This window comes from Tiliqua scincoides, chromosome 8 (assembly GCF_035046505.1).
Source record: "Tiliqua scincoides isolate rTilSci1 chromosome 8, rTilSci1.hap2, whole genome shotgun sequence".
Taxonomy (NCBI): Eukaryota; Metazoa; Chordata; class Lepidosauria; order Squamata; family Scincidae; genus Tiliqua; species Tiliqua scincoides.
Window position 1 is genome coordinate 25,664,547 of NC_089828.1, and position 17,710 is coordinate 25,682,256.

At 46.6% G+C, this 17,710-nt stretch overlaps 1 protein-coding gene and 1 pseudogene across 3 annotated transcripts in view; one reads left to right on the forward strand and one right to left on the reverse strand.

Moving 5' to 3' along the window:
• RORA (RAR related orphan receptor A) overlaps window positions 1–17,710 on the reverse strand; it is a 442,115-nt gene that overhangs the window by 119,315 nt on the left and 305,090 nt on the right. For all 3 annotated transcript variants that reach the window (XM_066635377.1, XM_066635375.1, XM_066635374.1), the window contains exon 2: window positions 9,780–9,809. In XM_066635377.1, the coding sequence (XP_066491474.1) occupies window positions 9,780–9,809 (30 nt within the window). The remainder of the gene's footprint in view (window positions 1–9,779; window positions 9,810–17,710) is intronic.
• On the forward strand, window positions 1,460–1,579 carry LOC136659762 (5S ribosomal RNA; annotated as a pseudogene).

Sequence of the window (17,710 nt, forward strand, 5' to 3'; positions counted from 1 at the left end):
AAACTTATGTTAAGAGACACATATGATAAACTTCAGATGTATGAGAGCCACAAAAGAGATGTTTGAGAGCCACAATATTTAATGAGAATTTACATTCTTAAGTATATTTACTCACCGTGAACATTAAGCTTATGTTTTAATCCAGTAGACTCTTAGTTTATACCGGGCAAATAATTACCGTATTTTTCGCTCCATAAGACGCATTTTTCCCCCCCAAAAAGTGGGGGGGAAGTGTGTGCGTCTTATGGAGCGAATACTGGGGGCAAGGTCCGCACCGGGGGCAAGGTCCTCATTTGCACAGGCGCCACAGGGGGAGGGCAGGCGGAGAACAAAGGGGGCAAGGTCCGCACCGGGGCAAGGTCCTCATTTGCGCAGGCACCACAGGGGGAGGGCAGGCTTAATTTAAAAGTAAGTCTTCCTCCTCTAAAAACTAGGTGCGTCTTATGGAACAAAAAATACGGTATAAACTTTGCAAATTTCTGCAAAAAGTGATGCAAAGAGGAGCTCAGCCATCTTATCTCCAAGAGCTGCACATTATATGTCAACGATCTGCATGTTTGGTTTGGCCACTACTTGAATATGCTATCAGGGGCTAGATGGGGTTGGTTGTGCCATAGGATACCCAGTGAAGGACTTTACCCCAGGAAATCCAGCAACCTGGTGCCAGCACTGTGGTCTGTTGCTTTAAGGATTGTTGAGCTCATTTGTCTTATTTTTCATTCATTTTTTTCCTCCATATTGTGTTTCATTTGATAGCTGCTTTTACATTTATTGAGTAGAGTACTTCTGCAGACAAGCAACAAATCTGACTCATCAATAAATACAGAAGAACACAAAGTTTATATATATATATATATATATATATATATATATATATATATATATATATATGTTCACCCCCTCCCCCACCGGTGAACCTGGGCTTATCTGACTCCTTTGAGCGTCAACAGATCTTGTAACAACCTTAAGAAGTGTTTGTTCTTCCTAAGGAACAGGGAGCTTGAGCTGGCTTTTAATGTAGCAAGCAGAGAGAGCAACTGAGAGGCCAAAGAATGAAAGATGTTGAGAGCTGAGACAGGAAATCTATTTCCCCTATCAGTCAGAATCCTCTGGCAGCCCTTCCACGTACGTCTCCGTTTAATAATGTTAACGAAAAAGAGATAAAGGATCGGTTTCCGCAACGAGCTGTGAATAAAAGACTCCGGTAGTTGGAACCAAGAAGACTCTATCTTAAAGGGAATCTGAGCACTTACTCACGTAGCAGCTGGCTGCAGTCTTTGTGGATGCAGCGATCCACCTGCAGCCTGCAAACAAAGCACTAAGGGCAATTTCCACTTTACTGTGGTGAGTGGTCGGAACCCTTGGCTTCACCAATGGCTGAGATGCCTGCCTATTTCACTGCAGGGCCATGCACATGTTGATGTGATGGCCCAGAATGGGTGGTGGGATGGTGGAAATGGATAGCAGCAACTGTTACCCTGCACATGCCCAATCTCGTCTGATCTCAGAAGCTAAGCAGGGTCAGGCCTGGTTAGTACTTGGATGGGAGACCGCTTGGGAATACCGGGTGCTGTAGGCTTATACCATAGTCTTTTGAGACTGAAGGTTGCCAACCATGTGATGGGTGGATTGGACCCAGAAGATGGTGGGATTGGTGGCATGTGCACGCTGTATCCTATACCCCTTCCTGAGCCTGATTTGCCTGTACAGATCAAGTCAGACTTAGTGATAACCCTGGCGCAGGTCCAAGTTGATCCATTGCAGCTGCTAGAGCTTACCCCAAAGCAAGGGAACAAATGTTCCCTTACCTCAAAGGCACTTCTAGCAGCTGAAATTCCCCTGCAGGATGCAGTGTGGCCTGCTCTGGTGCTGCGGCACCACCATCTGAGAATTGAGTTAGTATTGGGCTGTTTGTCCCATTCTCAAAAAACTAACTCAACGAAACTGTTTAGCAAGTGATTCAAGATGGACACAGGAAAGTATGTCTTCATACGGTGCAGAATTAACTTATGGAACTCATTGCCACAAGAGGTGGTGATGGCCACTGGCTTAGAGAGCTCAAAAAGAGGAGACAAATTCAGTGAGGCAATGCCTACCGATGGTGACGATGATGAACTTCAGAGGTTACAACACTGCATTCTAGTTGCTGCAGGAGCGAATAATGGATGAGAGCTACTGTCTTCACACCAGGCTTGTGACTGTCCCACTGACCTCCAGTTGGCCACTATCGGAATAAGGATGCTGGACTAAATGGACTTTTGGTCTAGCAGGACTCTTATGTTCTGTATACCGATATCCAGGAAAAATCTGTCAATAGGCATAACCAGAATCTCTCTCTAGGTGGTTCATCACTAAACAAATAAAACTTCCTTTTCCACAGAAGCAAGGATCTGTGTGTGAAGACAAGCTAAGATTTTAAGTGTGCCAGAAATGGTTGGAACACACATCCACCACCCCCAAAACACATTTCGTTATGGGCATTGAATGTATGTTCAAACCACATCCATCCTGATGTCGTGACAAAAGCATTTAAGCCACCAGATACGAAAATCAGCCGCTACCTCTCCTAACTGCAGTTAAAGCTGGGACCCAGATTTTTTTAATTGGGAGTCGCTAGAATATGCAGTTGGTGTTGCTGCTGCTGCCAGAGCTCCCTGCTGGAATTATCTTGCCCCAAAGCATCTGTGTGACTCTGAGTCATTATCTCTGTCAGTCACCTTCCATCCACTTGCTGTAACCACAGTTACGGCTGTACTGAACTATATCCTCATCGTATAATCATTTGCTACATCCCCAAAACTGGCAGTGGCAAATGTTGTAACTGGCGGCATGATACAGAGCTGTGCAGGGCTGTCTCAAGACTGCCCAGTGCCTGAGGTGGCACCAAATGCTGCCCCCCCTTACCCAGCTGCACACCAGTTGCTGCCACTGCTATCACTGCTCCTCCCTTATTGTGGCTTTGAAACAGAAGGAGGGAACAGAATGGAGGAAACGGAGGAGAGAAGAGTGGTGGGTTAGAGGGGGAGGAGGAGCAGAGGTGGGCAGGTGGAAGTAGGTAGCAAATGTCCCCGTACCCCAAGGAGGCCTCAACATGCCAAAACTCCCCCATGGTATACAGTGGACACCAGGGATGGGAACTTGGCACTGTGGCGAGACTCGAGTCGAGTCCTGAGTCTCTGCCCTCCACAATAGCTCATACATGAATGGATAACATTTGCCGACTCCCTTCCCCCCAAAATTCCTGAGTCATTTTGACTCAAATCAGTATCCTTAGGGTCAGGCACACATGGGTCAGGTACTAGGGCATGGACTACAAGGGACTGGGAAGCATCCAAGCTCAGCAAGGTGGGAGGAAGTGGGATGGACAGTGGGAGGGAATAGAAGTGGCAAGTGGGAGAAAGGTTGCATGGCCGCAGCTATAAAACTTTTAACATAAGAGTACAACCCAAGAGTACAACCCTTGCAGCTCTACTCAGAAGTAGTCCCATTGCCTGTCATTCAATGAGGCAGCTTCTTCCTCCCAGGTAACAACAGCTGGAGCCATGAGGAACTGGCTTCCCTGCCTCCTTTTCCCCCTCCAGCTAATCCTAAGGCAATAGGTCTTTGAGGCCCTCCCTCATCCAGAGGGAAAAAAGACCACCCATCCTTCATCCAATGATCATCAGTTCCTTCAGAGATGGACAAGGGAGGCTGCTCCTGCCTGCATCTCCCCACCTCCTGCTCAATGCAAAACATGAACCCTTCCCTGCCTCCTGGCTGGAACTTTTCTGCTGCTGCTCGCTGGGTTTGAATTATGGCCCCATCAGGTGCTTTACGTGCAAAAAAAGAAAAGTAAGCAAGCATACCCAAACAGACTTGAGTCTGCACATGTGGGGACTCATTTCTGAGTCAGTGGCCTCAGACTCGAGTCAGTACCAGAGTCACTGACACACCTGTTTTTGCTGACTCGTGTACCCCCATCCCTGGTGGACACCACCAGGCACTGCTGCACTGCCGTGAAGGGAGTTATGGCGAATTGGTTGAGTGCTTAAAAAACACAGCACAACAACATACGAAGTACAAAAGCAGACAACGGTTCTTCTTCACCTGTTCCTGGAAGGATTTGGCTTAGATATATGTGTGAATGCCTGTGCATGTACTACCTCTATGGATCAGCAGTCAACCAGTGAGATCTGAACTTTTGGCAAACTGTGCCAAAAAGCATAGGGTGTTGGGATGTTTCTGAGCAGTTACGAAAGTTCTGGAGTCATATCAATGTGACCACATCCCATCTGGGCATGTGAAAGAATCTTTGCAGATGCGATCCATTTAACTAGGCCTGGAAAACATTTGTAGATGACTGGAATCCACATTATGAAGCTCTTCATGTATGACTGAAGACGTGGAACATAATTTGTTGCTGCGTTCTCTCCTTCAGAGATAGCTAAGTTGTTGTAATTTGTAATATGATCTGTTTTGTGTTCTGTTTTTTCTTTCTGTTGTTTACTTTGTGTTTAGGCTGGGGAAGGGGTGGAGTTGGGTAGGGCCTTGGAGCCCCATAAAGTAGAAGAGGCCCATGATGACAAGCAGAGACCTGCATAGGGGGCAGGCAGCTGTGGTACTAACAGCAACCCACCAGTGACCCATATGTTTGCCACATGCCAGGGAGGAGGGCAAGGGTGCCACAACCCCCTCCCCCTGAGCCAGTCTGGGGCCTCCCCCACTGCCACACCTGGGCAGGACCCCAGAGGAAGGCTACGGGGCCCCAAGTGAACCCCTGATGTTGATCCCACTCCGGAGAGGCACTCCTGCCGATGCCCGGGGCAGGGTACCACTATTCACACACTAATGAAACATGAGGTGCATTCCAGCAGGATGTATTCCTGCGCAAGCCCCACTGAAATGACCAAGAGCGGTGCAAGAGCACTACAGTGGAAGACACCAGCTGGCTAGTGCCAGTATATTCACCAACCGCAGTCCGGCTCATGTGCAGCTCCTGTACTTCAGTGGGGCTTGTGCAGGAGAACTTCCTGCTGGATCGTGCTCCCATACCTGTCACATCCAAACTGGACCAAGACAGCCTTACCGTCTCAGGTGGTTCCACCCACTGAGGCAAAATAAGGCAGTCACCTCAGGTAGTGGATGCTGGTTACCCGTAAAGGATGAACTGAGGATATGCATGTTCTGAGGGGAAGAAAGAAAGAGAGAACCCAGGCCAGGACAGCATGTACCATTTTCAGCTCCTGAGGGGACGAGGCGCTGGCTGAAGACAACTCTGCTTCATTGTATTTGATTGTCGCAGATTTAATATTTTTAAACCGTAAGTCACCTTGAATGCCAAGGCGAGAAGGCAGTACGTGCACGTAGCAAATAAATAAAGCTTGCTTTGTATGTCAGGCAAAAAGACACACACACAAAATCTGATTGACGACCGGTTGATGACCAGCTAAGGTGCCGAAAGCAGACATGTTTCACAGTAATGGCTGCTGGAGGAATTGACACTCTTCCAAGCAGCTGGTGAGGAACAGGTGTTCTCCCCCTCCCACAAATGGAGGGGGAGAAAAAACAACACCAGAAATATCAATTGTAACAGAGTAGTTTAGAAAAAAGTTCGAACGGGGAAGAAGGAGGAGAAGAAGAAGAAAAGGGGGGCCTATAGTTGGTCGTCTCGAGGATTGTTTTACCAGGGCAAACAGTGCTTCAAGGACAAGCAGGAAAACTTGCTGCTATTTGAGGCAACTTCATTATAAAATCATTTTTAATAAGCCATCTTAACAAAGAGAGAGAGAGAAAGCACTCTTCCAGAGAAGCCCCCAAGGGACCTTGAGGCTGCCCGGTTAAGTTATTAAGCAGAAACACACGAGGGACCAAACAGCTATTTCATTGGCCTCGGGGGACAGGATTCAGTTTTTTCTCCTGTTCTCCAGAGGCATTGGCGCTAACAGCACATACCGTTAACTATCATTTTGGGAAAGTTCTGACTTTTGGAGAAAGTGGTTGGGTTGGTGTTTTTCTTTTTTTCCTTTTTTTAACTCCCTCCACTTCACACTGCAAAGGCAAAACAGGAGAACCTCTTAGTAGAGTTAGGAGCAAGCTGGTAATAGAGCTCGTACCCAACTCTGAAATGCTTGTATTGGTTAGACCTCCATATCTGCGGGGAATCTGTTCCCAAGACCCCCAATGGGTACCGAACCCATGGCTACCAAGATCCACAGGTGGTCCCACAGAGAACCTCTGGACGCAACCGGATCCATTCCCAAGACTGCCAATGAGTACCAAACCCATGAATACCAAGATCCATGGGTGGTCCCACAGAGAACCTTTGGACCTTCCCAGTGACTAATGCTGAGCTAGGTGGGCAAAAATCTCATACCACAATGAACTGGTTAATGCTTAAAGGCCGCAATCCTAACCAATTTTCCAGCACTGACACAAGGGCAGTGCAACTCTGAGATAAGGGAACAAACATTGTGTTACCTTGAGGAAGCCTCCATGACTGCCCCCCAACTGCAGGATGCAGTACATGTCCCACTGGCACAGTTATGCCAGTGCTGGAAAGTTGGTTAGGATTGCGCCCAAAATGTCTCAGGATTCTTTGTAAGATAAGGCCCTGTAAACAAGAAAGGACACTGCAATCTCCGAAATGAGCATATTCCTTCAAGCTCCCAGTGAAGCAGAACTAAAATGCGTGTTCTTATTTATTGAAACATTTTATATCACCTTTCTCCTATACATGGCACTGAAGATCACTTACAAGAAGGCATGGGGGCAAAGTCAAAAACCTGCACAAAGTTAAAATACCAAGCAGCAGAAACCAATGCACACAGTGTTAAGTTGCACACAGAACATCACAAATGAAAGCAAGCCCCAGCAATTCCATGTGATAACAGGTCCCAAAGTTAAAAGAAATCTGAATAGAATTTAAACTGAAGACCAAGGACCCAGGAAAACAGTAAATCCTTGCCTGGCACCTCAGAGAAAAAGAAGGTGCCTGGCCAGATCTCTCCCAGAGGAAGTTCCCCAGACAGGGTGCTAGCACAGACTAGACCCTGTCTGCAGTGGCCACTTGCCTAACCTCCTCAGGTAAGATGAAACCTTCTGAGAACCACTTCAGCTGCTAGGCAAGTTCATATGGCAACAAATGGACACCATATGAACTTGCCCAGCAGCTGAAATGGTTCCCCAGCCTGGCTCTGTGGTCTTTCCTCATCTGCAGTAATTAGTGAGACTCAATATTTGCCCTCCTGCAAACAGAGGAAGAGAACAGAGATAATGTCAGGAGAAGCGGAGGGTGAGGAAGGAACATGTGTGATAAACCATAGCTACCTTGTCTTCAGCAGAGACTTGAAAGAAGAATACTAGTTCTCTTGGTTGCAACCCAACAATCACAAAGCCAGGGTTCTGGCAGACATTCAAAGCAACTACTAGCCACATCCCTGTCAAACGTCTTTGATTAAGATATAATTTAGTCCAACAAACGTTGAAAAAATGAGAGTGTTGGGGTCTGGGGTCTACTAGGTAGGCCTTCTGATAGATGTGAGCCCCTGAGCCAGTGCCTGAAGCCGGCCCTACTCTAGAATTTGTCATCACATCACATTACAAACTTCTCTGGAATCATGAGGACTAGAAGATTATGCAACCCAACACCCATTTTGGTGCCTGAAAAGTTAGACCTATTCTTGGATATATTTGGGGCGCTGAATCAAAAAATGGCATCAGTTTTGCCCTATCAGCTCTAGTTTTGGAGATATACCTTAGATGCTGATTCAACCAGTTGTCTGCACATCAGCATCTACGGCCAAACTGATGCCAATTTTGGAATCAGCGCCCTTAATATATCCAAGATCTAACTTCTGAAGCACCATTTTTGCTGTTGTTGGGCAGTATTATTTAAGATAGAACCCAATCCTATCCAACTTTCCAGGGCTGATGGTTGGGATACGGGAAAAAAAGTTTCCTTACCTTGAAGAGAACTCCATGACTGCCCCTCCACTCAGCAGCGGACCTGCCATTCACTGGGCAAATGACCCAAGCGCGGAGCCTCACATACCTCTAGGACAGTGTGGGAAGCTGTCTGAGGCTCCTGACATGGTTGGAAACTATGCTTCCAGTTTGCCAGAAGCACAGTTGAAGACTGCGGGTAAGCCCCAGATGGCTTCCCTGGTCGGTCCTGGAGCTGCGCAAGGCTCTGTTTCGCTCCATAAGAACATAAGAACAGCCCCACTGGATCAGGCCATAGGCCCATCTAGTCCAGCTTCCTGTATCTCACAGCGGCCCACCAAATGCCCCAGGGAGCACACCAGATAACAAGAAGACCTGCAAGGCATTCTGGGAATTGTAGTTAAGAACATAAGAACAGCCCCACTGGATCAGGCCAAAGGCCCATCTAGTCCAGCTTCCTGTATCTCACAGCGGCCCACCAAATGCCCCAGGGAGCACACCAGATAACAAGGGACCTGCAAGGCTTCCTGGGAATTGTAGTTAAGAACATAAGAACAGCCCCACTGGATCAGGCCATAGGCCCATCTAGTCCAGCTTCCATTATCTCACAGCGGCCCACCAAATGCCCCAGGGAGCACCCCAGATAACAAGAGACCTCATCCTGGTGCCCTCCCTTGCATCTGGCATTCTGACATGGCATCCAGGTGAGTGGGGGGTGGCGGCTTTGTGTGTGGCAGGGTGTCATCGTGGACCTTTGCCCCAGGGTGCCTTGAGAGGAGTTCTGCCACTGCCTCCACTGCAGGGTGCAGCACAAGCTCCACTGGCACGGCTTCATCAGCACTGGAAAGTTGGACAGGATTGGGCCCATAGGCAGCCACTATGTCAGATGGAAGGCTATCTGTAAATGTCGTCTTATTTCCAATCAACACTTCTTACCATCACAAACATAAGGCAGTCCACTGTAAGAAGGCCATTAGGCTGGGGAAGAGATGCAACACAGCAAACGTTAACTATGGGATTATTCAATGACACCAGGCTCATCCAGAAAACGGCGATTATTCTCTCTCATTGCAGAATGCATCCATCAAGCATGAATTTTAAGTTGGATCTTTCCATTCCTGACCAGCTGCAGGGACTCCTGAAACACTCTGTCTACCTTTCACATTCGTATACACATCAGTGCCAGCTGATCAAGACAAAACTCTGCTCTGAACTGGAACTATTCTTTCTTTTGACAATCATAAATCCTCGCAAATAGAGCTGTCTCCTCATAACCATCGCAGCTCCTGCACATCACTGGTCTCCTATTAATCCTAAGTCCCATTTCACAGAGCTGACCCAAAACGTCCTGGCACCTAAGGCAACAAGCTAAATACCATCCCCTTCACTGGGTGATTTGTCACCTGCCACCTCCATTATTCCACCTTCTGTATATTAGATCGGAAAAGGAAATAGAGGAAGAGAGTGGAAGAGGAAGTGTGTAGGAGTCATTCTAGCCCTCCACTGTCCTTTTCTCCACACTTCCTCTTCCATGTCAGCCCCTTCCTCCTTTTCGAATCCAGGGAGCAGGAGGAACAGGAGTGGTGGAGGCAGGAGAGTGGATGGAGGTGGGAGCCCCAGCCAATCTGCTGCCTGAAGATAACACCTCAGTATGCCTCAGACCTGCCTCAGTATGCCTCAGTATGCCTCAGTATGTTCAGCCCTGCCTGCTTATTGACCTACAGTGGCTGTGTCATCCTCAAAGCTTTTCCACCTCTCGCCTTATTGACTTGGAGGACACAGCTAAAGCAACCATCACAACAGTCACCATCATGTTCACAAGAAAAAGAGGCCAAATCCAAAAGGAAAGCATTACTTACATGTGTGGGTCTTCTTCGTTACAGAAATACCTAAGGGGGGAAGAGAGAATAATCATTGTTAGCAAATGTGCTGGGATAATTCAGCTCATCATTTGAAAATCTTAGTCCAGTAGCACCTTTGAGACTAATTAAGGCATCCATAGGTTACACAGTCTACTTCTCCGGGTGCCAAAAGTGGAAATGCTGGCAGCAAACAAATGGAGAACATTTTGAGATTGTGGTTGTGTCCTGTCCTTTCTCCAAGGGGCAGAGAAGGTGTACAAATTTCGGCTGACCCAAGATCCCCCAATGAGTTTCATGATGGAATGTGGTCTACATCCACACTCTATAGCCATAAAGTCCTTCCTTGATAAACACAGCAAGGGTATGTTCACCAATACAGGTCTGCCCACATTCTGTGCAAATTTGGAACCCGCAGATTTCCTTATCCGTGAGTCCCCCCAAACTCGTGGGCGGGCAGACCTGGACCCTCTGGAGGCCAGGGAGCACAGTTTGCCTCACATCTAGAGGCTTCAAGTGGCCCCAAAATCTGCGGATTTGAGCATCCGCAGATTTCCTTATCCATGGGGATTCCAAGAATGGAACCCCGTGAACTAGGCGGACTGCCTGTATTCAGGGTTTTGATGCAACTTCCTAGAATCAGTTCAGCCAATTGTAAATTGTTCCATGCAAAAGACCCTCTGAGGCAAATGGAGAAATGAAGCATGGAGGAAGCCACACCTGATAGATGCAGTCACTTCCCTGGGGCAATCCATGTGAGCCTAGCAGACTGTTGTTCAGCTGCTGTGCTCTTGTGACAAACCAAAGGATATGATCACTGTATTCATGGAGGCATGGGGTCAGACTTGACTGTCTATGTAACTGCATTGATTTTTGGAGTCCCTTGGCTGTTCAGCATACAACAATTTGCTGATGTCTAACTGCTAGGAAATGAAAGTCAGGGCCGGCCTTGGCACAATTTGGCTGAACTGGGCCCCGCCCTTCAAAGGGGCCTCATGCTGCCATCACCGCCACCCTCGTGTGGAATCTCCCATGTCGAGGCACGGTGAGCAGAGTGCTGTGTTGGCCCTCCTGTTCACCCTTGCTTCTGTACAGCCCAAAGTGGACTTTCCAGAAGCAGTTGGCGGTGTCATTATGTCACCGCCAACTATTTCTGGGTGCCATGCTTCGTGCGTGGTACCACCAGTGCTCACCTGGCCATGGTTGCATGGTGACTGGGGAGGTCACAGGGAGGGTGGGGGACCCTGGGCTCTGCCATTCCTGGAGCTGGCCCTGACAGCAGTGGAAGCATTCATGTCCTGCATGGCTTCCTAGATGCATCTGGTCAGCCCCTACTGGGCAGCAAGATGCTAGAATAGATGAGCCCATTTTGGTCTGAGCCAAGAGAGCTCTATTTTTTTTATAGAGAAACCTATGAATGGTTACGGAGCCTTAGAGAAAATACACTATTGAATACCACATGTTGGGGACACAAGATGTATGAGCTGTGGCCTTCATGCCCTGCTTGTGGGATTCCTATGTCCAGAAAGCAACCCAAGAAAAAGTCTTGGTGGATTTCAGAAGGAAAATATGAATGCCTCTGCATGCATTACAAACTCTACACTTCCAGCATTTCATTCCAACCAGTGCAAATAATTCTGCTCAGACAGACTGGATTCTGGTTCTTTTGCTACAGATATTAAGTCCGAGTTGCCTTTTCATGGCAGGTAGCAGCTCAGGCTTATTAAAATCCAATAAACAGCATTTTGAGAATGAGTACTTCTGGCAGATATTCTTGGTTGGAAGTACAATCAACACAACCTGTTCAGGGTATCATTTGTTTTTTGCATTTTTATTGAAGTAATATGGATGTGTTGAAGCCACGCATGTGGTAACATGTTGCTACCCTGGTGCTAATGACACAGGAGTGTGTGTGTGTGTGTCCTTCCTTGAATTTTCAGCTTTCATTAAAAATAAAAAAAAGACTTTTCTGCTTCTTTACTAGTGGAAATAGAAAAAATGGTATGTAGGCAGCAGTGGCATCTCTAGGAGGGTGTAGGGAGTGTGGGACGCACCGGGTGACGAGCACATGGGGGTGACACCACTACATGGCAAAAAATTTTTAAATCTTGGTGTTTTTGAGTAATGCGTATATATCAATCGATGTGCAATTTCATGCACAATACGAGTTGAAATATCTCTATTCTATCAAAAGTTATAGCCAAGAAACCAGCAGGGGTGGGGCGATGGTACATCACCATGCCTACTGCCTAGTGCACTACCCCGCCCACTGCATGGGAGGAGGTCCATCATGGGGTTGACCTGCTGGCCTCCTGTACCAAATCCTAGTGATGCCACTGGTAGGCAGTATCATTCCCTCTGACAGCAGAATTGGATGATCCCATGCCAATCGGTTGGGAGGCAAAACAAGTCCAGCCCAAAAGAAGGGGTTTCTACATAATCAGGGAGGGGGCTCTCAATCTATGCCAAAAGGCAGGGCGGCATGCAATCTCAAACAGTTGGGTATCTGCTGAAAATCCACACACATATGAGGATCAAGTAGGCCTACTCCCTAGCTCCCCTCCCCGTACCTGTCTGCTGCTGCAGATTCACTGATAGGGAGGGCAGTAGAACCTACTGCTGCCATCATCCATCACTGGGATGGTTGCCAGTGCTACTTTTTGCCCAAGGGCCTCTAGTAGCTTGGTGCTGACATGTAGATGTAAGAACATAAGAACACAAGAACAGCCCCACTGGATCAGGCCACAGGCCCATCTAGACCAGCTTCCTGTATCTCATAGCGGCCCACCAAATGCACCAGGGAGCACACCAGATAACAACAGACCTCATCCTGGTGCCCTCCCTTGCATCTGGCATTCTGACATAGCCCATTTCTAAAATCAGGAGGTTGCACATACACATCATGGCTTGTAACCCGTAATGGATTTTTCCTCCAGAAATTTGTCCAATCCCCTTTTAAAGGTGTCCAGGCCACATCCTGTGGCAAGGAGTTCCACAGACCAACCACACGCTGATGTAAATGACAAACTAATGTAAATTAGTTTGTAAATTAAGAGATTGTTTTTTTAAATGCAAATAGTAGAATGCTCAGTGGTTCCGCAGATCTATGAAATGTTAAGATAAAAAAAAATATAGCAAACACTCCAGAGTTCAAATAGCAGCCCAATCAAGGGGTGATGGTCCCCTGATAATATTGCCTCCTTTGGCATGGTGTCATCCAGGGTGGCAGCCTTCAGTTGTCCTTCAGGAGTTACTGAGTGCTTTTGTAGCAGTCTATGGTGGGGCTAGCAGGGGAATTTGGCTCTTCCTCCTCTGATGAGGTCTCCTTGGTTTCAGCATCCTGTTTTATTCCTTTTGTCGACCTGATCTCTGCAATCTGTTTCATTTCAAAAGAGTGAGTAGCGATGACTCTCCCAACCAAAGAATTCGGACACTTAATTTCCATTGTATGGAGAAATATGGTGACACCTCCATCAACACAGTACATCCATCCCTCTGAAGCCAAGGAGAAACCATATGAAGGCATTAGGAGCTGATTGGCTGTGCCTTACCTAGAATGCACTGTTCCCATTGGCTACAGTGGCTGTCAATCAATCATCAGAAGCAAAACTCACTTTGTTAAAGGGATTTTCTTCCAATTAAGTGTCCCAATCATAGGATTGCAGCTTTAGCCTTCCAGTATTCTTGCTTAGCATCCTATATGCATGTGTACAGAAAACCCCCAAGCAGTAATCCAGCCCTTTGTCTCTAAGCAGCTATAATTCTTCTGTGCAAAAGGCATATGTGTTGCATGAGCAAAAGTGTTGAATTAGGCTCCTGGAGTGTATAATGGCTCTGTTGTCTTATTTGTTACAGCAACCAATTAGTATGCTTAAGACAGGTCTGTCTTTCAAAATGGGAAACTTGATTGAAATCAGTTCACACTCTGTGTGTGTGTGTGTGTGTGTGTGTGTGAGTAAGAAAAAGTGTTGTAATCAGGAGTAATTAATTGCCATGGTAATGTAATCACCACCATCTGAAGTACCCGCTTGCCATTATTTCTTATTAAGGAGTCCTGAAAGAAGAAATGTCATCTCAGTGGCTTCAACAAGCCGGGCTTTAAAGTCAAACTAAAGGAAATGTCACAAAAATATAACAGTCCTGATTATCAGTGCTTCAATATTATGCTTATTGCACAGTCAATCGCCTGGGCACTTGCATCTGACATGAAAGTCCAGCCTGAGAATTGGGGACATTGATTAGCTTCCTTGGAGCTTTGAATCATCTGCTGCAGCCAACTCTTTATGCACAAAAGGAAGAAAGCAACTTCTTTTTTGAACAGAAAGTCACCCAATCCGCTCCCCTTCTCAATATACATATGGTGGTATTTACAATAGCAGCAGTAACAGTAGCAACAAACAAGAAAATCCACTCACCGAAAGAGCCACAACTTCCTTTTAAAAAATCATTTCCTGACCTTTATGAACCAGCTTCAAACAGTATGCTAACCATGCAATTTGAATCCTCATTTTTAATGAAAAAATTAAATGGCTATTTTATGCAAAAAAAAAAAAAAAAAAAAAGCTAAAACAAGCAGTGGGGGAAGGGGCAGTTTTCAGTGGGAAAATGGTACAGGGCAGAAGAGCTAACCCTATGCTGGGATCCCGGTCTTTTCAGGTTGCTTTTCATTAAAGAAGAGAGCTTTCCAGTCTTAAAGCACACCTCTGATTTATGCAATTATTTTAATGCGGAGTTGAGCTCTTTAGTGGCTTTCCAAACCAAGGATTACAAGCATTCAGAAAGGATAGGTCTCTCAACAGCTAGTACCCTCAGGGAGGCTAAATGGAACCTCCAGGCAGAGGGGCAGTATACCTTAGAACAGGGGTCTCCAAACTTTTTGGCCAGAAGGCCTCATCGAATATCTGGCGCGGTGTGGAGGGTTGGAAAAAAAAATTTAAATAAATAAGAGATGGAACTTAGATGAGTGAATAAATGAATGAATGGGCTCATTCAGTCAACCTCTTTGGCCCTCAGAACAACCTCCAGGCACAATCAGAGCACAGTTCTAGTCATGTTCAGTTGAGTGGGCCAGAGGCTTTCAGGGGACAAGAGGTTGGCTGCTGGCTGGAAAGAGGCTTGCTGTGGGTCGCATCTGGCCCCCGGGCCGGGGTTTGGAGTCCCCTGCCTTAGAACACCAGTTGCTGTGGCCAAGCAACAAGAGGTGCAAGGCTAGTTGTTCTTGAAGATACTGTGCTGGATGAGATGCACCTTTAACTTGAACCTGCAAGTCAGTCCTCATGTTCTCAAAATTAAAAAGTATATAAATACATACATCCCTCTGAGTTTGCTGGGTGTTAAAGTTGGATGAGGTGCTGTGCTAAGGGTGAACCTTTCTCCAAACACACAAACCATTCATTAAAAAATTAAAAATTAACTCTTTCTCTCTCTGTCTTTTGCCTGTGTTAAAAGTCAGAAAGAGTCTGCCTCTCTCCCAGACCCCACTGTGCTTCCTGCCGGTGCGCCACGTCTGTTTCACTACAGTGCTTTCAGGAGCCAGCAATTAAGATGGCAGAGTACACAGAACACTTCAACACTTGCCGAAAGACTAGCAATGTCTCATAATAGACTGGAGTGTACTCAGAGAAGAACACAGTCTCTTTGAATGTTCAACAATGGTTTAATACAACATCCAAAGGGATCGAGAGCTGGAATAGATCACATGGTCCTATTGGTTTTTGGGTTCCTTACTCATCCCAGCAGAAATAAATAACAATACGTAGAAAGAATGGTGAGAAAGATGAGAGCGACGTCACTCGTAGGGGGTCAGCTCCCACCCCATGGGGGAGTGGCTCTCTGTAGAAGAGAGGGGAAATCTGGATGTCTTCAGATTTTGCTTCCAATGAGCAATAAATAGGGGTGGGGGGAAATGGTATTTTTCCCCCCCACGGATTTCGTTGTTTTCCAAAAGTTAGAAGTGCAGAAAGCGGTGTTATGTGTTTTATTCAAAATTTACATTACAATTATAAATTATAATCACTTTAAAGCGTACTACGTAGGTGATATAGGTGGTATAGTGTCAGCAGATGCAGCCATAATCATTACCCATGCATACCCCCCCATTAAATAAATAAAAGCCAAATAAAATGTTTTTGGGGGGGGGGCAGATTTTGGATTTTTTTTTTTTTAACAAAAAAGAGAAGTGCAGAAAGCAGTGTTGTGTATTTTTATTTTGTTATCACCATTTTCTCCCACCTCTAGCAATAAGTTTTGGACTTATTTTGGACAATAAGATTTTGGACTGACGATCAGCCTGAAGAAAACACAGGTTATGGTTCAGAATGTGGACTCACCTCCCTGCATTACAATCTCTGCACATGAACTGGAGGTTGTCCATGACTTTGTGTACCTTGGCTCAATGATCTCTGACACTCTTTCTCTTGATACCGAACTAAACAAACGCATCGGTAAAGCAGCTACCACGTTTTCCAGACTCACAAAGAGAGTCTGGTCCAACAAGAAGCTGACGGTACATATCAAGATCCAGGTCTACAGAGCTTGCGTCCTGAGTACACTTCTGTACTGCAGCGAGTCATGGACTCTTCGCTCACAACAGGAGAGGAAACTGAACGCTTTCCACATGCGCTGCCTCCGACGCATTCTCGGCATCACCTGGCAGGACAAAGTTCCTAACAACACAGTCCTGGAATGTGCTGGAATCCCTAGCATGCATGCACTGCTGAAACAGAGACGCCTGCGTTGGCTTGGTCATGTCGTGAGAATGGATGATGGCCGGATCCCAAAGGATTTCCTCTATGGAGAACTCGTGCAAGGAAAGCGCCCTACAGGTAGACCACAACTGCGATACAAGGACATCTGCAAGAGGGATCTGAAGGCCTTAGGAGTGGACCTCAACAAGTGGGAAACCCTGGCCTCTGAGTGGCCCGCTTGGAGGCAGGCTGTGCAGCATGGCCTTTCCCAGTTTGAAGAGACACTTGGCCAACAGTCTGAGGCTAAGAGGCAAAGAAGGAAGGCCCATAGCCAGGGGGACAGACCAGGGACAGACTGCACTTGCTCCCAGTGTGGAAGGGATTGTCACTCCCGAATCGGCCTTTTCAGCCACACTAGACGATGTTCCAGAACCACCTTTCAGAGTGCGATACCAGAGTCTCTCGAGACTGAAGGTTGCCAACAACAACAGCAATAAGGCAAAGCTTCAAGCTAGGGAGAAAGTCTATTCAGTAAAAAAGGATTTTATGTTGGATACATTCCCATGCCGGAAATTTCTGGTGCTGTCATAAGACTGCCAACCCTCGAAAAACGAAAATGTGCATCTAGCCCCAGCATTTAAAGGATGTGGCTCAGCAGGAGCTCCCACTCACTCTGAGATTTTGGCATATTTTTGGACACTTCTAACCCCCCAGAGGCTTCTGTGCTGGCTCACCATCCTAAAAGCTGCTGTGACATCATCCTGTAAGGGGCCTTTGTCTTCCCAAATGTCATTCCCAATGGGTGGATTTGTATTGCTCTTTCTCTAGGCCTGGATTTCACCCAGGGACAACAGTGTAGTTCCTAGCAAAACCTCCTGCTGGGATTGGCATATTCACACAGGTGCATCCTTTGCTTGATTCTTCTGCATTTGATGACTGGCCCCTGAATGAATAGATGACTGAATGAATAGATGACTGGCCCCTGAATGAATGAACTGGCTCAAGTGAAAAGCACTTGCATTTGAAGTGCTGCAAGGCCAAACTGTGCTTGATCTTGGATGGCCCCCTCGTGCATGCAAGGCTGCCAGTGATGGAGCATGCATGTGTGAATCAGTTGCAAAAACTAATCTAGAGCCAATGAAGGGATGGATATGTATACATGAACCAACCATTAGTTCCCAGGCATAGAGAAAGAGTAACACAGAAATAGACATGGCGATTGGTATTTGGGAATGACATTTCAAG